The following is a 26,862-nucleotide window of genomic DNA, read 5'->3' as shown; positions in this document are numbered from 1 at the left end:
GTTTTAATATTTATTGGTTAACCAACCAAATACAAAACCGCCTGGATCTGTCACTGAACGACCTGACTTTAAACCTACATTATTTGATCATGTAATGTTTTCATCTACCCTCAGCTGCCTTAAGGAGCCATTTGAGGGTAGATTTTGTTTACCTTTTTTTAAATACCTAAAGATACAGAGTATAGTCAGCGCTATGGGAAATGGCGTCAACGTTGCGCCGACGCTCGGGAGGCGCTAGTGTGGGCTGGCTCTTAGGAAATAGCAGACACCTATTTGTCGGAATAAGTAGGTAAAACAAAAAACAACTAAAGTTACGGTTCACAATCAAATGTTTGTCACAAATATATGTCAAACCGTTAAAATGGAAATTATATAGATAGACACTTCGATAAAGTAATATTTACAAGAACAGTACTGATGTAAGGCAACCGTCCTTTTCTAGCAAGTATATAAGTGCGATAAAGACGATCTATGGTTTGTTGTTTTAGGTATCTATTTAATAGTATGTAAACAAACAAAACCACATGACTGGAATTCACCTAAAGATATAAGGGCATTGACTCAAAAATATATTTCGATTGACTGAATCGATGATAATTTGTATCTAGGGTATTTTTTGTTGAATAAGTAAAAAAGGTACATTACGTTAATATTACACGACATCGGATGCAATGATATAACTATAGATAGGTTACACCAAAGATAATTTGTAATAGAGGTGGATTGTCAAAGAAAACTTTGTGGCTACAGTAAATTTACTACCATCTTTCGACACATGATTAAGACTTTTAGAACACCATTTGACTTTGATCCTTATTATTTGACTGATTTGTGTTAAATTGGTTAAATATCAAAAAGTGGCACCATCGAATAGATCGAAGGCCAAAACAAGGCGCCACAATCTTTAATTCTTTTTATACTAAGTCGGTGGCAAACAAGCATACGGCCCGCCTGATGGTAAGCAGTCTCCGTAGCCTTTATACGCCGGCAACTCCAGTGGAATAATTAGCCGATGCCCGGTAAGATGGCGCCACTTTTTGATATTTAACAAATTTAATACATATCACTGAAATAATAAGGATCAAAGTCAAAAGGCGTTTTTAAAATTTTAATTATGTATCTAAAGATGGCAGTAAATTTACTGTGGCTACAAAATTTTCGTTGACGATCCACCTCTATATCAAATTCTCTTACTCATACATAAGGAGCACAAAAATACTTCCATATTCCTAATGATATATAATTAATAAATCTGTTTTTGTTAATTAATTTTCACATACTCTCTTAAACACACTAATTGTTGAACATTAGCTTGTCTCTTTCTCTTTTGTCGTGGGAGTTCTCACATTTATCGCTTGCCTAGGCGCGACTAATGAGCAACTGTACAGTTTGTACAATTTAAGCGTTTCAATTTTGGAACGCCTATAACCTATCTTGAGTTAAAATATTGATCGTGTGCAACCTTGTTTTTTGTAGAAGTCTGGTTGACGTAACTGGTGACCGAGGAGCTGGCGGCTTCCTCGCACAACGTATCAGTATTGCGATACAACGAGGAAATGCCGCCAGCATCCTTGGTACAATGCCTCAAGGGCCTATTTTAGATATAAGCTAGTTATAGTAATCCTCTGTATATATCCATTGGGTATATTGTTACTGTAAATAAAGGATTTTTATACATAAATAAAAATCCTTGATATGACTTGTGCCAATGGTTCATTATAACAATAAGTCACGTTGTTTTATTTTATGTATTAAATTATTTTTAAGTACCTAAAATAACAGACCATAACATCGGACTAAACCCTGCCGCTTCATAATGACGCCTAAGCCAATGGTAAAGATAAATTTTCAAAACCTAATTCGTTATATATCGTCCTCGTTCTGTCCTTCTGTGTCGCTCTGTTCTCCGTTCCCTTCTCTTAATCTATCCTCTTCTTCTTTCTGTTTCTGCTTCCTTAACGTTTCTGATAGATATTTACACCGCTGCATGCATTCCTCCTGAAAACATGATAAAACAAAATGATTCAATGCATTCGTTTAAATTTTCTAAAAGACTTCGTCTGCATGTAACCAGATTCCGACCCTCTTGTGACCCGGATGATTTTCGTGATAAAAAGTATCCCGATGTCCTTTCCTAAAACTCAAATAATTTCCATACCAAATTACATCTAAATCGGTTCAGCAGTTTAAACGTGAAGAGAGAACAGACAGAATTACTTTCGCATTTGTAATACATATCAGGGATACTTAGGAAATATTTACTTTTCTATATCTTTTAAGTAAGCGCTCTAGTGGCCTAGCGGTAAGAGCGTGTGACTTTCAATCTGGAGGTCGCGGGTTCAAACCCCGGCTCGTACCAATGAGCTTTTCGGAACTTACGTACGAAATATCATTTGATATTTACCTGTCGCTTTTCGGTGAAAGAAAACATCGTGAAGAAACCGGACTAATCCCAATAAGGCCCAGTTTACCCTCTGGGTTGGAAAGTCGTAAAAACTAGTGCCTATGTCAATTCTCAAGATGAGTTGCCAAGCGGACCCCTGGCTACCATGAGCCATAACGATGATGATTCTCTAACTAAACTTGGCAAGACAAAAAAAGCGGCCAAGTGCGAGTCGGACTCGCGCATGAAGGGTTCCGTACCATTTATGACGTATTAAAAAAAAATCTACTTACTAGATCTCGTTCAACATTTTACCACTTAGGACACACATTTTACCACTTTGAAAGTGTCTCTCGCGCAAACTATTCAGTTTAGAAAAAAATGATATTAGAAACCTCAATATCATTTTTGAAGACCTATCCGTAGATACCCCACACGTATGGGTTTGATGAAAAAAAAATTTTTTTTTATTTTATGACTTATTAAAAAAACTACTTACTAGATCTCGTTCAAACCAATTTTCGGTGGAAGTTTGCATGGTAATGTATATGATATATTTTTTTTAGATTTTTCATTCTGTTATTTTAGAAGTTACGGGGGGGGGGGGGACACACATTTTTTCACTTTGGAAGTGTCTCGCGCAAACTATTCAGTTTAGAAAAAAATTATATTAGAAACCTAAATATCATTTTTGAAGACCTATCCCTAGATACCCCACACGTATGGGTTTGATGAAAAAAATTTTTTTTTTTAAATTTTTATGACTTATTAAAAAAAAACTACTTACTAGATCTCGTTCGAACCAATTTTCGGTGGAAGTTTGCATGGCAATGTATATCATATATTTTTTTTAGATTTTTCATTCTGTTATTTTAGAAGTTACGGGGGGGGCGGGGACACACTTTTTACCACTTTGGAAGTGTCTCTCGCGCAAACTATTCAGTTTAGAAAAAAATGATATTAGAAACCTCAATATCATTTTTAAAGACCTATCCATAGATACCCCACACGTATGGGTTTGATGAAAAAAGATTTTTTGAGTTTCAGTTCTAAGTATGGGGAACCCCCAAAATTTATTGTTTTTTTTTCTATTTTTGTGTAAACATCATAATGCGGTTCATATGATACATCTACTTACCAAGTTTGAACAGTATAGCTTTTATAGTTTCGGAAAAAAGTGGCTGTGACAGAATCGGACAGACAGACGGACATGACGAATCTATAAGGGTTCCGTTTTTTGCCATTTGGCTACGGAACCCTAAAAATGGATCTTTCAAAAAGGACTCAAAATAGAATGGGATGGTAGTTATTGTTATTGATCTCTGTGCGGCTAGAGGACATACAATGGGAGAGTCTAAAAGTCAGAACTTTAGGAATTAGACAGCTGCTTGGTCGAAAGGCTCGCGACATCGTAATATATTCAGATACTTGCACCTGACATATATCAAGTATTCGTACGAATAGTAGACAACACATTAGTTTCTATCGCATACGAAACGAACGCAGTACTAAAGGGGTCCACTGATTATCAGTCTGCTGGACGGAATCGGCCTGTCAGTCAGAACAAAAAATTTACAGTTCCGAACAACTCACAGGCCGATACCATCTGGCGGATTGTTAATCAGGGCCCCTTTAGACCTGAACTAAATAATTAAAAACACAAGAAAATTAAGCCTTTTACACATCATCCAACTGTGTTACTACATCAATATTGACTCGTACTAAGAATCTCACAAAAGAGACCCTAAAAAAAGGTGTCCTAAGGTCCATTTTCACAGACAACAAATTTTAAATTACATAATATTGAGTCAGTCGTTGTGCAGTCACGCCGAACGCTTTAGATACACTTTCGTTTCTGTTTGTAAACTCAATTCATGGCTCAATGGTTTTTCATTCGTGGCTCAATTGAGTAATGAAAGAGGATAGTAGATTGTAAAACGAGAGCAAGTGCATTGACCCGCTTTCCGAGTGCAGATTGAGCTGAAATTTGGTATACCTTTCTAACTTTAGTGATAATGCAAAGTTGCAGTCAACACGCGGCACGTAAGCGTATCGTCAAAACGTTACGCGTAGAATTTTGGGCACTAAGCGTCGCGTAGGCGTCACGTAAGCGTAATCGCTTTATAAGTGTAATTTAATTAGTTAAAACCATTTAGTCGCTGGACTCGCTGGCGTCAGATGTCATCGGCGGATGTATCTGCGATCTTACTTTCTCGTTAGATGAACATTTTTTTAAATGTTTAATATATATGTCAGAAGTTTTGTTTTTTTACACGTGTATTACGCTGCGCCTGTCGTCATGACGATAAAAATCTCATACGCTACGTTATGTCGACGCTTACTGCGGACTTGTTTGAAAGTTGTACGTGCTCGTAGTGCTCTCGTTCTACGCGCGTATTACGATACGCTTACGCGTCTCTTACGCTTACGCGCCGTGTGCTGAGGGCCTTAAGCGCTGGGTTAAGATGGATGTCCCTTTTAATAGTTTTAACGTCTGTCAGTGTCACCATGGCTGTCACGTTTCAACAACTTGCGAGAGTGACGAGGCGGTAAGTTCAACCATGCTGTCCGTGCTGGTGATGGAGATTATAGAAACATTGTATATAAAACTATACAACCTGATCGAATTTATGCTTGTTTAAGTTATAATATCGTCTTGACCCATAGTTTGACGACCGGTTTGGCTTAGTGGGTAGTGCCCCTGCCTACGAAGCTGATGGTCCCGGGTTCAAATCCTGGTAAGGGCATTTATTCGTGTGATGAGCATGGATATTTGTTCCTGACTCATGGGTGTTTTCTATGTATTTAAGTATGTATAAATATTTATATATTATATATATCGTTGTCTAAGCGCCCTCCACACAAGCTTTATTGAGCTTACTGTGGGACTTAGTCAATTTGTGTAACAATGTCCAATAATATTTATATTTATTTATATTTAGTATGAGTTTCTAAGCACAAGCATAGCAATTAAAATATGTATAAGGACAAAAACGTGATAAAATATTAAAATTGAATGCAATAATTTATTTACTACAACATCTCTTATCTTTAAAAGTGAAATATTAAATTGAAATATCAGTCACATTACGTAAACATTATCGGAAACCGGCTCCTAGTTTCAACAAGTGTGAATAATTGCTAATTGTCATCACGATTAATAGAATTTATTACAATACGTGACGTTATAACTTTGTTAATATCTCTTTAGATATATCTGCAATATAATGACTGCATACGAAATTTAACTTTAAGTGACACACATAAGTCTCAAGTTTGAATAAATTAAACAATGGGCACGTCTTATTGGTTTTAAGGTAATAAACAGTATGAACAAAATGAATGTAAGTTTAAACAGATGTTTTGTAATTAGACCATTGAAAACGTAAGAAGATGAAGACGTTATAATAGTAGTTCACCCCGAACTGAGAACTCGCGGTCCCTACCAATGTATCTACACAATGGCCGACCGTACTTTCTTGCAAAGAAGTTGACCAGAATAGCAAGCCCCCTCACAAATAGCTTTTGGGCCTTCTAGGTTCTTATAGGGAGCGTGCATGAACTGTAGGAGGCAGCACAGGAGCTGTCAGATTTTTGGTGCGAGGCGTAAATGTGATGTTCATTGTTCCGATGTAGCCCACAAGATGGCAGAACCTACTATGCACAAGAAAACACGTGACGTGTAAATGTACATGTTTATGGTTCCGATTCAGGCTACAAGAAGGCAGACCCTCCAACGCGCACGGTCCTTATAGCTACATAACCCCGTGATTGAGCCAGCTCATATTTAATGAATAAAATATAATACCCTCAACCACACGTTTACTTAATATCACTTAAATTAGAACACATTTACTTTCGTTAATGTCCAACAAACCATCATCTGATGAAACAGCATAAAACATCGGAATGCCGGGACGTGCCCCTAACCACTGTGTTTCAAGTTGAATGTAAGAACTTCTCTCGCTCGTTTTACAATACAGATATATAAAGTCTGTATAATTTTACCTATGCAATAAAAATCACTATATCAAGTAATATTATCGCTACTAAAACTTCAGTATATCTGATAAGAGTAATTTAGTTCGGTAATCTCTTAAGTCTTAAGTAATTACAGATTTCCGTGTATAAAGATTAACCCCCTTATTCATAAACGTGTACTAAAGTTACGATGCCGCTGATCATCGCTTGTCCCTTTCCATCATACCAATACGTCGGAAAGGGACAAACGATGATCAAATTCAATTCAAAATTCAAAATTCAAATTCAAATTCAAACGGCATCGTAAGTTTAGTACACGATTTATATGTTGTAAGCTTCATACACCTTCTGCTACTGTGGCCACCGCTGCTCCTTCTGTCTTACTTTGTCTAACTCTCGGGGAAACAATGGAAGGATGGAAGAGTACCTTGGTCTTGCCAGACACGGCGGCTGCGATCTTCTGCCAGCGGTCGCTGTCGTCTTTGGGATGCTTGGCCAGAGCGACTTCCAACGCCTTCTGCTGTCTTCGCCTATGAACCTCAATGGAAGAAGGAAGGAGCACCTTGGTCTTGCCGGGCACGGCGGCTGCGATCTTCTGCCAGCGGTCGCCAGCGCCGCCTTTGAGATGCTTGGCCCGAGTTTCCATCGCCTCCTGTTGTCTTAACTTATGACTCTCAATAAAAGAAAGAGTACCTTGGTCTTTCCGGGCACGGCGGCTGCGATCTTCTGCCAGCGGTCGCCGTCGTCTTTGGGATGTTCGGCCAGAGCAACTTCCAACGCCTTCTGCTGTCTTCACCTATGACCCTTCATGGAAGAAGGAAAGAGTACCTTGGTCTGGCCAGACACGGCGGCTGCGATCTTCTGCCAGCGGACGCCGTCGTCTTTGGGATGCTTGGCCAGACCGACTTCCAATGCCTTCTACTGTCTTCACCTATGACCCTGAAACAATGGAAGGATGGAAGAGTCTTCTGCCAGCCGTCACCAGCGCCGCCTTTGGGATGCTTGGCCAGAGTTTCCATCGCCTCCTGTTGTCTTAACTTATGACCCTCAATAGAAGAAAGAGTACCTTGGTATTGCCGGGCACGGCGGCTGCGATCTTCTGCCAGCGGTCGCGTCGTCTTTGGGATGTTCGGCCAGAGCAACTTCCAACGCCTTCTGCTGTATTCACCTATGACCCTTCATGGAAGAAGGAAGAGTACCTTGGTCTGGCCAGACACGGCGGCTGCGATCTTCTGCCAGCGGACGCCGTCGTCTTTGGGATGCTTGGCCAGACAGACTTCCAATGCCTTCTACTGTCTTCACCTATGACCCTGAAACAATGGAAGGATGGAAGAGTCTTCTGCCAGCGGTCACCAGCGCCGCCTTTGGGATGCTTGGCCAGAGTTTCCATCGCCTCCTGTTGTCTTAACTTATGACCCTCAACAAAAGAAAGAGTACCTTGGTCTTTCCGGGCACAGCGGCTGCGATCTTCTGCCAGCGGTCGCGTCGTCTTTGGGATGTTCGGCCAGAGGAACTTCCAACGCCTTCTGCTGTCTTCACCTATGACCCTTCATGGAAGAAGGAAAGAGTACCTTGGTCTTTCCGGGCACAGCGGCTGCGATCTTCTGCCAGCGGTCGCGTCGTCTTTGGGATGTTCGGCCAGAGCAACTTCCAACGCCTTCTGCTGTCTTCACCTATGACCCTTCATGGAAGAAGGAAAGAGTACCTTGGTCTGGCCAGACACGGCGGCTGCGATCTTCTGCCAGCGGACGCCGTCGTCTTTGGGATGCTTGGCCAGACCGACTTCCAATGCCTTCTACTGTCTTCACCTATGACCCTGAAACAATGGAAGGATGGAAGAGTCTTCTGCCAGCCGTCACCAGCGCCGCCTTTGGGATGCTTGGCCAGAGTTTCCATCGCCTCCTGTTGTCTTAACTTATGACCCTCAATAGAAGAAAGAGTACCTTGGTATTGCCGGGCACGGCGGCTGCGATCTTCTGCCAGCGGTCGCGTCGTCTTTGGGATGTTCGGCCAGAGCAACTTCCAATGCCTTCTGCTGTATTCACCTATGACCCTTCATGGAAGAAGGAAGAGTACCTTGGTCTGGCCAGACACGGCGGCTGCGATCTTCTGCCAGCGGACGCCGTCGTCTTTGGGATGCTTGGCCAGACCGACTTCCAATGCCTTCTACTGTCTTCACCTATGACCCTGAAACAATGGAAGGATGGAAGAGTCTTCTGCCAGCGGTCACCAGCGCCGCCTTTGGGATGCTTGGCCAGAGTTTCCATCGCCTCCTGTTGTCTTAACTTATGACCCTCAACAAAAGAAAGAGTACCTTGGTCTTTCCGGGCACAGCGGCTGCGATCTTCTGCCAGCGGTCGCGTCGTCTTTGGGATGTTCGGCCAGAGGAACTTCCAACGCCTTCTGCTGTCTTCACCTATGACCCTTCATGGAAGAAGGAAAGAGTACCTTGGTCTTTCCGGGCACAGCGGCTGCGATCTTCTGCCAGCGGTCGCGTCGTCTTTGGGATGTTCGGCCAGAGCAACTTCCAACGCCTTCTGCTGTCTTCACCTATGACCCTTCATGGAAGAAGGAAAGAGTACCTTGGTCTTGCCAGGCACGGCGGCTGCGATCTTTTGCCAGCGGTCGCCAGCGCCGCCTTTGGGATGCTTGGCCAGAGCGACTTCCAACGCCTTCTGCTGCTGCTGCGACCAGTTGCCGCTGCTCACTTCTTCTGTTTTACGTGTCTTCACCTACGAACAATCAGAAATTGTTATACGAGACTTACGAATTATGTAAACAATAGTAGATTGTTATCCAAGGGATGAACCTTCACCCGAGTGAAGGTAATACACATGCATTTTACATGCATGTGTTTTTTATATTTACAATTACTTAAGTATATTTTTTTGCGGGAACTTTCAATTAACATTTTAGGTAAAAGGATTCGAATCGAATTCGAAAGGAGTTTAATATCAGACTGGAAATTATACCACAAATCGATTAAGAACCGAATATTCATTGCTATTCGTTAAAAAAACGTATATGGAAAGTAAAACGGTCTAGGACCGAAATGTGCCACATTCAGTAGGTTCCATGCATGAGAATTGCTTGAGCATGAGAATTGATAACTAATTTTTAGATTTAGTAAATGAATAGACCTAATAAAATGGCTGCCATTTTGAATTTATTCGTTATTAGGTCAATTGGGATCAAAATAGATCTAAATGAGTAGTGCAAGATTCATACACTGCAGACTTACGATCGATGAAGGAAGCTGGTGTTTAGCAGACTTTAGAAGTCTACCTGAAGGTATGTTAATAATACAAATGCAAGTTGCAAATAGTTGGGTAAATTCTCAGAAACTTCTGGAAGATTTATATAAATCAGCGATTCTATTTTTGAGAAGTTCTCCAAAGCCTCAGAAAGTGAAGATTTCGCAATTTTCCAACATCACATGAATTACCTTCTTGGGCACTTCCACCGGCACCGGCTCCGGCTCTTGCCCCGGTATCTTGTAGCAGTTGTCCTTGAGCTTGGCCGCCATGTGCGTGACCTCGCCAACGGAGCGGCACATGGCCTCCGCGATGCGCTCCCAGCGCTCCGCGGAGCCCCCGGGGTGCTTCTTTACTAATCGGATTAGTTCAGCTAGGTCGTCGTCTGTCCAGAGACCGCCGGTTATCACTGGCGCCTAATAAAAAAAACGTTATTATAAGGGACACCTTAAAATATACTTGTGACAATTTTTGTTTGCTATTCCTGATATAGTTAGTTAGTGCTTCTGGGCATTTTCCGCGACTCGACAACCATTGTGCCTATTTTGCGTGAAACGAGGTAGCGCTACTCTAACCACCCCAGCTCCTCCACGAAGCCTAGCAAAGTTTTCAGGTTGCTAATTGCCTCTCCTAGTGTGCACGGATTCCCTAGGTATTTGTTCCTGTATACTTCTACCTGTTTGCAGTCTAGGAGAATATGTTTTGTTGTTTCTTCTTCTTCCATGCACGCTCTGCACATGGGGCTGTCTGTTTTACCCATATTATGTAGGTGTTTGTTAAGTGTGTTATGTCCTGTAATTAATCCTACTATTTTACGTAGTTGGTGTCGAGGTGATTCCTGTATCCCTGATATAATTTTATCTGCTAATCTAGTCAGCCCAATTATGGTTTTTCGTTTGGCTTAGGTACTAAGCTACTAACCGGTTTGACGGGTATCGGCACCGGGGTATCATCTTCAGCCGACACGGGGTCTAGCAGACATTCCCGCTCCGGGGGCACGAAGCCGCGCCGTTTGCGCGCGCCCTTTGCTTTGGCCTCCTCCATGGCGGCCGCTTCGCGCTCCGCTCGCGCTTTTTCTTCTATTTCCCTGTTGTATAGAGAATAGATATAGAAAATAGAACATCAGGACGTTGAAACCACATATAAATAACACAGGGGCCAAACGATGACAGTCCTTATTTTCCTAATTGATTTATGGTGATTTTTTTTAGGTTCTCGGAAAATACAATTACGCTCATGAATAGGGTTTTTTTTTGGCATTTTACAATGCACTTTAAAAACTTCCACTACAAAACCCTCTGTCCCACATTCCGATTGGTGTGATCGTTTTTCAAAACAGTATAAGTACGATACAAGATACAAGAATAATGTCCGATGTAAAGTAAACTTAAAATGGCTCAACAAATTAAAGTCCGTGACACACACACTTCAGTACATATTGAATGACAATTGCAAGGACGCTATTAATGTATTACGTAAGACAATGTTTGTCGATTTTGTTCCCTCGCTCCCCTATGTAAGGAAAAATAAGAATAGGCCCTTCCCCCCTGTTTAGTAATTATTACGTAAGAATGTCAACGAAAAAAATAATACACGTTTGGTTTTATTTGTATTTTTCAAGAAACTATTTTTAGAAAGTTTTAATTGTACCCACCAAGGTAGGAGGTTGTGTTTTAGTTTTTCATTACCATTATATTTACATAATTACATTATACAAACAATTTGATCAATCCGCGCTTTTTCAAAGTACGATCTTACCTTTGTGCATTTTTGTGATATTACGTAAGAACCATCAAGACTATACCACCCTTGTAAGAAAAAATAAAACATGGTCGTCCTTCCCTTCCCCGTAAATTGTCTTACATCAAGTTTGGTAACATTAGGTACTCGTAACTTTACCTTACCTAGTTACTGACCATTGCACACTGCACAGTTGCTCAACGAAAGTTAGCTGTGATGATTGCACCAAAAGGACAGTTGTGTCTCAATATACGATTGATAAAAATAATGTTTTCTCATTTGTCCCCGACCCAAGTCACCACAAGTGGGGACAAATAGGAATACACCATAAAAATTAAACTCATACCTCTCTTTCTGTCTCGTAGCTTTCTCCTCCCGTTCCTTCTTCCGTCTTCTCAACTCCATGATCCCCGTGGTATGCCTACTATTCTCCACTATATCAGCCACTGTATTTGGAAGGGAAGAATATCTTGCGTCGTCAATATAAGATTGATAAAAATGTTATTCATACCTCTTCTTCTGTCTCTTAGCTTCTTCCTCCCGTTCCTTCATCTGTCTCCTAAGTTCCATGATCCCTCGTGGTATACCCACTATGCTCCACCATATCAGCCTCGGTATTTGGAAGGGCAGGGTGTCTTTGATGCTAGGTTTGGGCAACTGGTCCAGAATCTCGGCCAGTCCGGTGTCGAAACCGGATTTCTTTGAGTGCTTCTTGCCTCTGCTGTTTAGGATTTGCTCCTGGTAATACAATTGTTCATTTTAATATTTGACAAAGACGTAAGTAAATATAGTGAGGTCTAGTGAAGACTTACTGCAGTGAATCTCTTCTCAGCATAGGCCGCCCAGCCGACAGCATACTGCCCGAAGGTGATAATAACAAACAAGATAAATGAACCCTCGGCCAGGCCCATCTTGCGGACGTGGCGGTAGTAGTATACCGCTGAACGCCAGTTCGGCAGACCATTCTTAAGCACCTCGTTGTACCTGAAAGGAAAATTAGTTTCAGACACAGAATCAAAGCTCTAAATAATAACATGAGTGTGCATTCTGGAGCCCATTTCGCGAACGGTATTAGACTAATATTATTAGTCCACGAACTATCAAATCGTATGGGTTACCATGGCAACACACTATTAATATTAGACTGATACCGTTCGAGAAATGGGCCCCTGGTTGTGTACTAATATAATAATGTAGTTATAAACTACTTAACTAACCACTCTGTCTCTTGCAAGGATAATTTCAAATATTTTTGTTCAAGTCAACTACTGCCATACATACTTTTCTCTCTTTCCAGGGTCCTTAAGTATGTTGTGTACGGATACCAGGTTCCTGAATTGGACATCTGCATCTGGGGCATCATTCTTGTCAGGGTGCAGTTTAAGTGTGAGCTTCTTGAATGCTGATTTGATTTCCGAAGGTGTGGCTTCCTGCAACAAAAGATTCAATTCAATTCTTTTTAATGCACATGTCATACAGTAGCATATCAGACTATGCATCAAAAGTTTTCTCGGATAGTTTAGGAAAAAAAGATAAGTCTCTTCATATTGTTGTGGATAGTCTAATACCTTGTAACTAACAAATGCAGTAAGGTCCAACTTCCTTTACTTTGTTAGTTACGTGGTATTGCCCGATGATATAGACCAATTAAACTGTTACAGATACTTCTGAACGTGAACTTTCGAGATATATCTCTAGCTCATAAGATTAACACATTCATAGACACCCAGCCAAACAAGACATTTAAGACAAGCCACATAAATTTAGTTATTTAAAACCATATTATATAAAATATACTAAACTGTAGTACAACAATCCCCACTTTTGGGTTGTCTGGCCTGGGAACGAAATCATTAAATACCCGATAGTCGGGTTTTCAGCACTGAATGTATTAAACTTTAGGTGGCTTATCTACTCTTGCAAACTAGCGTTGTAGAAAGGTGGCAAATTTTAAGAATGTAGGTGCCAAGAAGCAATATTCCACACAATTTCAGAACTTTGCACTTTTTTACTGACAAGGTAGGCTTGCCGGAGTTTAGCTCATTTTAAGTCATACAGATAGTTTTATGATAAATGCTGCTCCTCTGCAAAGTAATATTTTGATGTAAATATACTATTTATTTATATAAGTAATTCCATCAGAACCAATTATAAGAACTCGCAAATAGAAACTGAATATAATTATAATATGTTATACAGTACACACTCTGTTACCAAAGCAGAGCATGTGATACAAGATATTACAGTATGGAATACTAAAAACAGTACACTTACATTAATTTTACTAATAATAGCTTAAGTTATATGAATATTATGTACCTACATTAAGAAAGAGCAGTTCTCCTCATACAGGTATATATATTTACAAGGAAGACTAAAATACAATTGTTTTCAAATTGTATGTTTAACCTAATAAACATTTCTCATTTACAATATATCAAAATTGCAATAAAAAAAAATAAAAAAAAAACTAAAAAAAAATCATTTATATCATTAGTATAACAATAGCCAGTGGTTTTTCTATAAATATAGAAATAGAAATAGAAATCTTTATTGCGAAACCATGGTACATAATAGCTGTTATATTAGAGTGTGAAAACACATGGCACCCTGTTCATATTCTGTGCACCATATTCACTGTACCTAAGACCTGAGGCACACAGTAAGCTCTTGTCTGGACGTGAACAAAGCTAGTGGGCCGGACGGAGTTCCAGCGATTGTGTTGAAAACTTGTGCGCCTGAGTTGTCTCCAGTACTAACACGCCTGTATCGTCTTTCCCTGAGGTCGGGCCAAGTCCCCGAGTCTTGGAAGCTTGCAAATGTACAGCCTGTACCCAAGAAAGGTAGTCGTGCTGACCCGTCTAATTATCGGCCTATCGCGATCACCTCCATACTCTGCAAGATTATGGAGCGTGTACTGAACACCAAGCTCCTGGCATATCTCGAAGGTAACGATCTCCTCAGTGATCGGCAATACGGCTTTCGCCGGAACCGGTCAACTGGGGACCTTCTGATTTATGCCACCCACCTATGGGGCGAGGCCATCGAGAGACAGGGTGAGGCTATCGCCGTGTCCCTTGATATTTCCAAGGCCTTTGACAGAGTCTGGCACGACAGCCTAATAAGTAAGCTCTCCGCGTATGGGATCTCGTCTGGCCTGCGCTCCTGGATCACTGACTTCCTGAGGGACCGATCTATTCGAGTTGTCCTAGACGGATGCTCGTCTGATCTTTTGGCTATTAATGCCGGGGTACCTCAGGGCTCAGTCCTCTCCGAAACCCTCTTTCTGCTGCACATCAACGATCTGCTCAAGCCCGGCATCTTTGGGTACGCAGATGACAGCACAGTTACGGAGAGATACCTCTCTGACGCGAGGGCCAGTGAAGGTGACATCAAGATCCTCAGGGAGACCATGGTGGAACGTTTGAATCTGTCCTTGAACGCCGTGGCCGAATGGGGCGAAGCCAACTTGGTCGGATTCAATGCCACCAAAACACAGGCGTGTCTTTTCACCGCAAAACGGAGCCAGTTCACCTTGGCTCCCACTTTCCGAAATGTGTCCCTTCCCGTGACTAACACTTTAGAGCTTCTTGGTCTAAGTTTAAAATCGAACTTAAACTTCGGGTTGACTATTGAGTCCAGGGCTAAAACTGCTGCCAAAAAACTTGGTGTCCTATTTAAGGTGAGGCGGTATTTCACGCCGAATCAGCTTCTCTCCCTATACCAAGCACAGGTCCGCTCGAGCATGGAATACTGCTGCCACCTATGGGACGGTTCCGCCAAATATCAGCTGGCGGCCCTGGACTCGATAGAGCGCCGGGCTCATAGACTTTTTGGCGATGACCCAACTATCAAGTCAAAATTACAGAGCCTTGAGCATCGCCGTCGAGTCGCTAGCCTATCGGTGTTCTATCGGATACATTTCGGGGAGTGCGCACAGGAACTGCACGATCTGATCCCACCTTCCCCTTTCCATCATCGGACATCCAGGCGTGGGGAGCGAATGCACCCGTTCGTGGTAAACATTCCATTTGTTCGCACTAAACGGTTTGCCTCCTCTTTTTTGTTACGGACGGCTAAAGAATGGAATGCGCTCCCGCCATCTGTATTCCCTGATAAATATGACCTCAGTCTCTTTAAAGCAAGAGTGAATAGGCTACTACTGAACCGGTGAGCTCCATCTTAGGCCCTGTCTTCACTTTCCATCAGGTGTGACTAGAGCCAATCGCCGATCAGTTTTTTAATAAAAAAAAAAAAAAAAAAAAAAAAAATAAGTAAGTGTTGATAAACATATTCCAATAGATTATTCTCATAATATTATGCATAGTATAGGTGCTTAGAGTATTATTATCCTTCTCTTTCTGGTACAGTCGAGTTCATAAACAATAAACATTCCAAATTTTTTTTTTATTGTCTAGGAGGCATTGGAGGCAAACAAAATTTAAATACTTATGAAGCACCTGATACATCCATAGCCCAGGATCTTAAAATATGTGTGAATAACACAATAAATATTTACCTAGTGCGATTCAAACCCAGGACTACTAGCTTAGCGGGTCAAAACCTCAGTTAATATGGATTATTTTAGAGAAAAAACCGCAATAGTCAATGGTATAGCGATCTAATTGTAAATCAATTGATGACAAATATCTAATGTAACTACACATTTTCGTAATATTGTTTTCAGTTAAGAGTGTGACCTTACAAACACAACATTGATAACGTTTCCACCGGCAACAGTACCTGTGTAACTCCGAGCAACTCGTAGAAATTCTGATTCACTTCTTCGACCACGTCGAACACTTCAAAATCGCCATCGTCCCAGGCTGCGGCGCTCAGCGTCAGCGACAATAACAGGAACGCACACAGCCGCATTACACACGAATATAATTGACGAGGAATTAATTTATAAAAGATGCATTATTGTAGAAGTTTGTTAAAAAATTGACATTTGCCAGTCCAGCTGTGCTGCCGTCTTGGCTGACATTGCTGATGACTGGAGAAGTGTTGCCTGTTATGCGTGATACTGATACCCATAAGAAAAGTTACTTTTTTAAGTAGATGAAGTAAAAAATATAAGTACGAATCAGAAATTAATAAATGAAAGAAAAAGAAAACAGATAACCTACTATATTGAATTTACAAATTATAAATCATTAAATTACTTTGGTTCTTTTTTGCTGGGGTATCCTTTGACTAACATGAAGTTAGCAAAGAATAAAAAACATTTTTATTGTTTACTGTGTAATGTCAGTGATGTCAACGAATAATAATATTGTACTTGTTAATATTGTGGATTTTTAGTGAATTTGTGTACGTAAGTAGTTTAATTATAAGCCGGAATATGCACGGTATAGATTTGCGTTCTAATTAATATCCAATTCTTAAGATGGGGTGATTGGAAACATGGGGTACATTGAAACGAAGATTGGGGTTAATAGAGATTGTCGTGATTCCATTTGCTATAATCATATTAATTGATGTTACGAGTGTCTTATAGTTAAGTTTGAAAGCAAACAGCAATTATTGTGATAAAATCAATAGGTACAAACACCTAGCCGCAAAAGCGCAATTTTTCATCTGATCATCTGTGATCATCAATTCTGCGAGTTCCTATTCTTGTAGTAACATTATCTACTTGTGTTTTGCACATAAAAACAAGCTTACCTACCATACGCATTATTTTAAACGAAAATGTTGTTTAATAATAATACCATATGGTGTTAACCTTGAGCCATCCTAGATGTCGCTTTTTATGAGGGGGCCCATCGAGTCACCGTCTGTCGTGAAAAAAAATGCATAATTAGACAGGCGTCCGCTTTTTAGGGTTCCGTACCAAAAAGGTACTAAAGGAACCCTTATGGTGCGACTCACTCCGTCGGTCTGTCTTATCGCTAAATACTTTAAGCCATTGATTTGAAATTTAGAGCAGTCATTGAAAGTGTTTTATTTTTAGTAAATAGGGAAAATGCGTAATATGAAGAGGGGGCAAAATTAGTTTATTTACTAGGTCAAGTGGGGTATCATTTGAAAGAGCTTAAATTGTACATTCCGAAATATTTTTCATAACAAATATTTATGAAGAAAAAAAACAATACCATTCCCCTTCCCTTCCGTAGTTCCCTCCGTAGTAATCTGGAGTTTACCAATGAAAAAAAATCATTGATTTACATTACAGTAACCTTAACTTAAATATTACAGGAAAAATATAACCACACCTTCTAACTTGATAACTTTTTTTATTATCAAAAAACTTTTCCGAATTAAATTTGCAATTTTGTCACCATTGCGCATACTTTAAATTTATATGAGATTACACTTAAACATTTTAAACAACCTTCATTCAAATAAAAGAAAATATATCAACTATTAGAATCCATTTTTTTAAATAATTTAATTCGTGTTTGTACTTGAAAAAGTAGAAATACCACTACAGGATGTAACTAAAATAGTGGGGATCCTTGCACGAGCATATTCAGTATTGTGTTCTGATTTTTGCTGCTTTACAGATTCATACTATTAAATACAACTATGGTGCGTAATTATAAACCAAAGCCTGGGTCCAGGCAATACAGAAAATATGACCCAGAAATAATGAAGAAGGCATATAAAGAGTTTCGTAATGGTGAAGGCTCTTTGTGTAGTATTGCAAGGAAATATAACATAACCAAATCATGTTTATACGGCCGCATCCATTATAATAGAACTAATGAAACTGGCGGAAGAAAAGCTTTTACTTTAGAGAGAGAAGAACATATTATAAAATATATACATGCTTGCGCACCGTGGCAATACCATCTGCAGTTTTGGGATTTAAGATTGCTCATAAAATTCTATCTGGACAGACGTCCGGTAATTGCAAAAAGGAAATTAGAGAATAATTTACCAGGACAAGAACTTGTCACGAAATTGATAAAAAGGCAAGAGGACACTATATCACAGAAAGTCATCCAAAACATTAACGACAACGGCGCAGTCACAGCTGAAGCTGTTCTTAGTTATTTTCATGAACTGAAAATGTTGATCAACGATTTGGATCCGCAAAATATCGTTTGTTTTAATGATATTTTTATTATAGATGAGGTTGAAGATAATAAAATTAAAGAAAGAGAAAATTTAAAAATAAATAATATGCTTGCAATGCTGGCAGCTTCCGCCACAGGAGAGGTCTTAGATCCACTCATTTCGTATAAAGAGAAACCTTGTTATGAGAAAACTCCAAGAAGATCTATAATGTCCAAGCAGTTACATGAGGAACGAAAAAGGCTGAATACTAGTATTTTCGAAGATTGGTTCAAATCTGTCATTGTCCCTTACTATGAAGGAAAATCAGGCAAAAAATGCTTAATAGGCGGTTTCTTTTCGTCGCGTATTACAAAAGATATACTTGAAATGTGCAAAGAACAAGATATACATTTTGTATTTTTGCCAGATAACTCCAGTAACTTGACTCACCCTCTCTACAACCTATCGCAACTGATAAAAAAAACATGGAGTAGTATACTTCCTCAGGTAAAATTGGACAGCAATCAATACACAATCCCGAAACAAAGTTTTTTTGAAATGACTCAAAATATAATTGCTAATGCAACTGATACAGTTTTAGAAGATTTTGAAAAAACTGGAATAAAGCCATTTAATCCAGAAAAAGTATTAAAACAATTGCCTGGTTATAATGAAACAATTGAAAATGTGGTTGAAGACTTTGAGAAGCATGAAGCGGAAGCACCAGAAATAGCAATTCAAGTGAAAACAGAAGTAGAATTTAGTGACCAATATAGTGACGATGACTACGACGACGACATTTTAAGTAATTACATTGAGAAAAATAACGCTAAAAAAGAAAAGCAAAATACTGACAGCTTATCCGAAACTAAGCAGAATGATGATGAAAAGCCTGAAGATAAAATGGAATTAAAACTATCACCTGTAGATTTTCAAGAGGATATGATATGTGAAGATGCTTCTATAGATTGTACGCCAAAAAATATGATGGTGGACATTGATTTCGTTCCAAGGTCATCCAGAGGCCGTAAATTAAAACTAAAAAGAAAAGAAGATTCTTCTGATTCAGATTACGTCCCGGTAAGTTTGAAATACTAGTTAAGTAAGTAAACTTGTTAAGCATAATTATGTGTGAACTATTAAGATATTTCCTTGATTGCCTTTAATCACGCAATTCACGCTAATCTTTTTGCCATGTGAGTGCGGTTTTTAAAAGATTACGCGTAAAAACTATTAAATGCGGACAGTGCATTTCATATTAGTTTTTACGCCTAATCTTTTAACTTTTATAAATATATAAGCGCTTACTTTTGAACACGAGAATAATATTTGAGCGGCAATTAGTTCAACAATCATTTATTGTTCGGCAACAAAGGCCCCTTGCGTTCCTTACCCACTAATAAAGATATCTACTTTGTAACTAAAAAATGGGTGTGTCAATGGTAACGGTAACTTATATTAACTTAAATAGTATTTTCTGGCAAATACTTTCGTGCTTGCGCAAGTACTAAAAAAATTAAAGCAAAATACATATATTTCAAGTTTAATATAAGTGTGCCTCGGCAGAGGTGGCGCGCGCTTTTTTTCGCCCGAGTGCGCCGCCTCGTCGCGTCGCCGAGGCACGTCTACACTGGCCGTATTGTGCGTGAGAAAATTGCCTCGCGCGTATGCTCCCTCTGGACCCGGCTAAATAAATTGACGAACATAAACAGTGAAGTGAACAGAGGGCCTAGCCTAGCCAAGATCCCAATCGTTTACGCTCCGTAGCGAACGAAACGCTATTGTCTCTGGCGCACTAATATGGAAGAGTGATAGAGAGAGATTACCTTTTCGTTCGCTACGGGGTAAACGATTAGCATCTTCGCTAGGCACCTTGGTGTTATTATACCTTAACTTATCATTTATTTACAGAGAGATAAACCCATTCCAAAAAAGCGCGCTATAAACAAAAAACAATCAATGGGGAAAAGGAACACCAAAGTGAGTTTTATACAAAAACATTTTGTATGTAATTTAATTATTTATACGTACTGCTAAGTTTGCTCTTAATTATTGTTTTATTTTGTCCGCAGGTTTCTACCAACGGTACAGAGATAGACCCACTTTCGAGCGGTCAGAGTGGCACCAACGTGCAAATCGATGAAAATCAACTTGAGAACGGTAATTACAAAAAAATATATAAGTGCGGAAGCCTATTTAACTTTTATCTCTTTTTAAATTTTATCTTTTGTCTGTGTATGATATCCAGGGATCCAGCCCGAATTTTTAGTTTTGTATTTTTTTCAAGAACTGTCTGCTACAAACATAAAAGGTAAATTTCATAATGACTGACTGACTGACTGAATGCAACAGCACGACCAAGGTTTGAACATTTTGAACCCACGATTTTTTTACCACCACTCACATACCATCAGGCGGACCGTAAGTTTGTTTGCTACAGGGCATCGACATAAAATAGAAAAAAATCGTAACGTCAAAAATTAAATTCACATTTTAAACTGCTTGTAACCTGTTTTGTGTGACTCTTAATGTGTCATATTAATCTATTATGCATTTTTACTGTGGAAAAAAAAATTGTGATACAATTTTATTGCTGACTGTACTTCTTCCCATTTGCATGTAGGTATATCAAATTCAAAATTCAAAAATATATTCTGCAAGTACCCCTCAAGGACTCTTTTACAAGCCAATACAACATTTATAGTAACACCATATCGATACCCTACTTCAGTCTTAATTACGCGGAAATGTTTGGTTGTAATAACAACTTTATGTTTGTGCACTGTGGTACTAATTAAAACAAATCTCCGTAATTAGTACGATTGTGAACTAGGGTTTCCATGTAGTGACATGAAAAATACATAGCAACATTTATAAATCAAGTATTTCTTGGGTCCTTTCTCTTATGAACCTAGACTCGAGGTGTATGTGCACAAGATTTTTTTCTACTTATTTAGAAACAAACAGTCATACACAATTTTTGATAAAAACTTATACAGGGTGTTTATTTAGTCACATCCTATAATTTACTGAGTAACTTTTACTATAGAACCAACCCCTAAACCGCGAAAAAAAAACTGGCTGTTTCATACATTTTGGCTGTCTGACCTTGACATTTTCTATGAGGGGTAAATAAAAAATAATAATAATTACACAGATATTTATTTATACAGATACAGCCCTTACGCAAACACGGCTGCTAGAAGCGATCCTGTCAACTGTAAATCGACAAGAGAAGCTGCAAGAACGCGCCACGATAGCCATGGAGACTCAGGCTTCAGCGCTGTCGAATATCGCTCTGTTGTTGGAGCGGTTGGCGAATAGTAACAAAACAATTTAATTAATATACCTAGTTAGAAATATGTAAGAACAGGCGAGAGGCATTAATAATGATGTCAAAAAAAGATCTCTTTGTGATGTATGAATAACATATCAACCGCTATTACATAAGTTGTGTTAGCTATCGTAACACTGGGCTACTTTGATTCATGGAGTAAGATTTATCAACTATTTTAATATTATAAATGTTATAATACTTATAATTTTTAAAGATTCTTTATCTGCATGCACTTTCACGGTTGCTGGAAGCGATCTTCTCAACTGTAACTCGGCTTTCGCGTTGTCGAATATCGCCATGTTATTGGAACGGATAGCGAATGGTAACTCTAAGCCCTGAGGTCAATTTAATTACTATTTAAGTAAGTGTGAGCTTCGAGTGTAAGCTACCATAAAACGGGGTTACTTTGATTCGCGGGGTAACATTGATCAAATATTTAATGCTTTACATATATAAGAAGCCGGGTTCTGGTTTATTACTATTAGGCAATACTTTCAACTGTATCTAATTAAATTGTGATGCCTCTCGCTCTTATGTTATACAGGGTGCTCGCGAGGAACCCATATAACTTTACCAGCATATAGCTGAGGTCGTAATAATTAAAAAACATTATATAAACATAGGTCGAAATTAGATTTTTAACTTTTTTAACTTTTCATACAAATTAAATAAATTATTTTTGGTTCACCAGTAACACAATGCCTTAGGACGAGCTGGCAACGTTTGTTATTGTCTCTATCTCTTTTCACTAGAACGGCAAGTAAGTCACATAGACATTTCTTGTCAAACAAATTATTTCAAACCAGAATGTACATAATGTGCAATCGGATCTCTTTACCTATGTATGATTTACTTATTTAAGGCTTGCCACACACTAGTATTTCCGCCCGCAGGATTATGATAATTATGAATATTATGATCAACCACCGGCGATTTAAATCGTAGTTGTACAGTCGACGTCAAAAATATGTTTACAATTTTTCACCTTATTTCTTTGTATTTAGGTTCAAAAGTGTAAACATATTTTCAATCTGTAAGTCAATATCTGGCAGTGTTGTCAGTAGATACATATCACTAGAACTAAGTACCTATTGCATGGATCCAAAAGTTAAAAATATCGCACTGTGAAAATAAATGTTTTAAGTACGCATTAAAATTATTACCAGTCTATTATTGTCGATACGTAAATAATTTTAGTAATATTTTATCAATCTTCATGGATTATGATACATACTGGCCACTTGGAAATTTCCTTCGAGTGTGTTTTATAAGTACTTTAAATAATGACATCAGTCACATGAACGATGGGTGACATTGTTGGTATTGATTCTAATATCAATATGATGTCTCACGTTTATAACATTTATTTAAACAGTGCGACGAATAATAATTTTCCTAATAATTGGACAAATCGTGCGGTTTAACTTAGACGGCAGACTTTTTAATCAGTGGAAAGGAGAGTAAATTGGTTTTTTAGTGCTGCTCAGTGAAAAACGTATTAAGGATGCTGTAATAGAAAATACTGCGAGTACTAATACTGAAGCAGTATCTAGTTGAGTGGTTACGGATTCACGGATTCTACGAAGTGCACGTAGACGAACAAGCTGGTAGAATGAGAAGGGTACCTATTGCAATTCCTGACAGTGATCATACTTTTTTGTTTGTAGGGTAATAAATAAATAATCTTATTAAAATTTGTGTTACTTTATTTCTTTAATACAGTCAAACAATAATGGTATAGGTAATAAAAACACTTCGAACTGTTTATTTAGTTTCATGTGTAGTTTTCACGATTTAAACTGAATAGGTGTCCAATTTTTACCCGAAGTAGCAAAAACTTAGCTTCGTTGTTCTGCCATCATAAGAAATCAATCGATCATTAAGAAATATGCATTCTTATGAATAAATACGTGTCACTTCAAAATAAAACTAAGACGGTTAAATTTATCAATTCTTGGGCGTTAAGTAATTTTGTTTATCAATACTTCACTAATACCATTGTTTTAGTCGTGGACTTAACAAAAGCAATGATCATTGATCATACTTTGGATTAAGTGATAGAATTTTAAGATTCTACGTATTTATTTTCAATGACACATGTCGATGATAGTGACAGGAACGAGCTTCTGCAATTTACGTCAGACAGATAATGTGATGCGGTCTTGCAACGTCGCTATCCTAAAGGTGCATTATACTGGATTTTTTCTTAAATAAAAAATATTAATTACTCGCAAACTAAGCCGAATCCAGTTTACTTTATATGACATTTTATTTTCTAAAGATGGTCAAGAACATGGTGGTAAAGTTATATGGGTTCCTCGCGAGCACCCTGTATATATGTGTAAAAATAGATAAATATCAACGACATTTTGAATTACAATTTACAACTTGTTACCATTTATTTTATTTATCAGAAATATACAGAGATGTCTCGCCCTTTATTTAGAGTCATTGAACTACAAAATGGGTACCTAAGTTCAGTCAATTATTTCGATTGTAAGAATATAGGAGTCGATGTTCTTAATGATATTGATATGTATTAAAATCCTCAATTTTAACATCAATATTATCATTGCTCTCGGTTCTGTATAAAAAAAGTTATATGTAGGCATAAAAGTATATGTATAATTGTATATATCTGTAAAAGGTGTTTATTTTCTACCTACAAAAGATTAAAAGTAGGTACTTTTAAAAATTGTGATCTGTGTGTTTAATATATTTCTGAATAAAAGGTTAATTCATACAAAGTTTTTTTACTTTCTTATTTCTAAGTAGGTACTTAAAACAAGCCTTATTGAGCTTACTGTGAGACTTTCAATTATGTAGTCAGTTTGTGTAATATATTTATTAACACATTACTACATAACAAAGATAATTTGAAACCACATAACACACACGCTACTAGGACGTAGTAGGTACTAAGTTCGCGGTATAGCGATACCTTCTCAGTTATGGCGTATTCCTATTTGTCCCCGCCCGACGTGACCGCCGCCATACACGAGGCGGCGACAGACGAGAATACACCAGCCCGCGTAGCCAACATGCCAATTGTTAACGCTCCGTGGCGAACGGAACGCAATTGCCACAGTCGCACTAATATGGAAGATGTGATAGAGAGAGATGACTACGATATGATAAGGAGCGTTAACGATTGGCACGTTGGCTACGCGGGCTGTTATCAGTACTACTAGCGACCCACCCCGTATCACGGGCTACACAAAACCTTAAGAAATTACACAATTACTTCCTCAAGAAGGTGAAAACCGCATGAAAATATATATTACACCAAAGAGAATTTGAAATAGATTGGACTGTGGCTACAAAGTTTTCTTTGACAATCCACCTCTATTTCAAATTATCTTTGATAATACATACAAACAGACAAACGCGGCAGGGAACTTTTTTTTTATGAGATGTAGTAATGTAAGAACAATTGGGTAAGCGAAATTAACTGGCACAAAATAAAATGAACACACTTATCAGATATTGTAGCAGTTGCTACGCTCGTAGGCGTCTACGAGCCACGGCGTAGACGGCGCGGCGCCGGCGGTAGCGCCGAAAATACTTGTACGATCACATCTGAAAATATCGATATGAAAAATGTGCCAAAAATATGTATATACTACCATAATATATGGGCAATAAAGTCGTGTATACATATTTTTGGCACTTTTTTCGTATCAATATTTTCAGAGGTGATCGTACAAGTATTTTCGTGTATGTTATTTGGATCACATTTTTAGTTTAGGTTACATGTATACTATTGTCGTCTTTTTCCAACTGGCGGAAGGTTACGTTTTAGCTGTGTTAATGATTTATTAGCTTTAATTTAGAAAAATGCAGACCGAAAAGGAGATATGGCGATACGACCTGTAGGGCTAAGATGGTCGGCTCTTTATCATTTGTCACCATACCTGTTACGTTCTAACGTATGTAAGTGTGAAAGTGACGGGCATAGCGACAAGTGATGAAAATGGGTCATAGTCATAGTTTCAGGTTTATCTTATCTTATTTTATGATTTTCAGGGGCCCTTGCACTTCGACCCATAGGGATCTTTTGTGTAGTTGCCCCCTAAGGAAAAATCCGTCAGCCACTCAAGAGCTTTTTTGACCATCTCCATGTGCCGGATGGTGGAGCTCATGGATAGCATTTTGAATTCCTTTGGTTCCAGATAGCCTGCTCCAAAGCCCTTCATTCTTTGTCTGGCGAGCAAGGCTCGGAAACCAGTTAAATTTCCAAACCGTTATCATGTACTTATGTGTGTGTCGTTATGTGTGTGTTGTATGTGTGTCATGTACTTGACGCAAATTTCGGTTTCACTCGAAAAACCGTTATTTTTAAAGCGGTTTTATGAGTTCTTGTCAAATTAACCGGTTTAGAAAAATAAAATCCGGTTTCTTCCTATGTCAGTGTCTATGTTCACATAACACACCACGAGGTCGGCCGTTTCGTCGCTCGTCTAATGAACTGGTTTCTTTTAGGTTACAATAAAGTACTTAAAACGTTCGCGTTCTTATAAAAGTTCGGAGGAAAACCGGAATAAACCGGTATTTACCGGTTCCGAGCCTTGCTGGCGAGGGCGTGACATGCACACATTATGTGTATCTTCCTTTAGTTTCGGCTTTACCATACTAACCCATTTTAGAAGATTTGATTTAACTTGCAATGTTTCTTTGTACGTTCGGGTCAAATCTTGCAAGCCGAATCAGGGTGCTTAGCCCACGTGCCAATCGTTAACGCTCCGTAGCGTCGCGTAGTCATCTCTCTCTATCACTCTTCCATATTAGTGTGACAGTGACAATTGCGTTTCATTCACGGAGCGTTAACGATTGGCATGTTGGCTACGCACTCAGACCCACTTCCCATTATTCGATAAAGCTGAAGCTACATACATATGTAAGTTCGGTGACAGTGCAATATTATGGTCTGAGCTGATCTGATGATGGAGACAGGAGATGGCCATAAGAATTCTGTGATAAAACACATCTTAATACGCGTGTTTGTTAGAATTGTCCCGATGAGTATTAGTTACCTGTTACTGTTCCAAAAAAAATACTACCTATAAGTACTATTTACAATTTACAAACAAAATATACTACCAACAAGCAATACATTAATTACAAACGATACAAGAACAAAATATATTTTTTTGTCAAAAAAG

The 26,862-nt window shown here is 38.7% G+C and overlaps 2 protein-coding genes across 2 annotated transcripts; one reads left to right on the top strand and one right to left on the bottom strand.

The window, feature by feature from the left end:
- Positions 1-311: 311 nt before the first annotated feature.
- Positions 312-16,352, bottom strand: LOC133521638 (uncharacterized protein F54F2.9). The gene is made up of 8 exons (XM_061856717.1): positions 16,102-16,352; positions 12,640-12,788; positions 12,171-12,342; positions 11,870-12,096; positions 10,540-10,705; positions 9,810-10,034; positions 8,947-9,096; positions 312-1,998 (listed from the first exon to the last, which is right to left on the bottom strand). Exons 1-8 carry the CDS (start codon positions 16,231-16,233, stop codon positions 1,864-1,866), a joined length of 1,356 nt encoding a protein of 451 aa, XP_061712701.1. The 5' UTR covers positions 16,234-16,352; the 3' UTR covers positions 312-1,863.
- A 259-nt stretch (positions 16,353-16,611) lies between these two features.
- Positions 16,612-21,896, top strand: LOC133521626 (uncharacterized). The gene is made up of 4 exons (XM_061856699.1): positions 16,612-19,443; positions 20,275-20,343; positions 20,436-20,523; positions 21,537-21,896. Exons 1-4 carry the CDS (start codon positions 17,890-17,892, stop codon positions 21,701-21,703), a joined length of 1,878 nt encoding a protein of 625 aa, XP_061712683.1. The 5' UTR covers positions 16,612-17,889; the 3' UTR covers positions 21,704-21,896.
- The last annotated feature ends 4,966 nt before the right edge of the window (positions 21,897-26,862 follow it).

Source organism: Cydia pomonella, chromosome 9, assembly GCF_033807575.1.
Source record: "Cydia pomonella isolate Wapato2018A chromosome 9, ilCydPomo1, whole genome shotgun sequence".
NCBI classification, from domain to species: Eukaryota; Metazoa; Arthropoda; class Insecta; order Lepidoptera; family Tortricidae; genus Cydia; species Cydia pomonella.
Note: the sequence above shows the minus strand (reverse complement) of the source record. Positions and strands in the feature narration are given on the sequence as shown.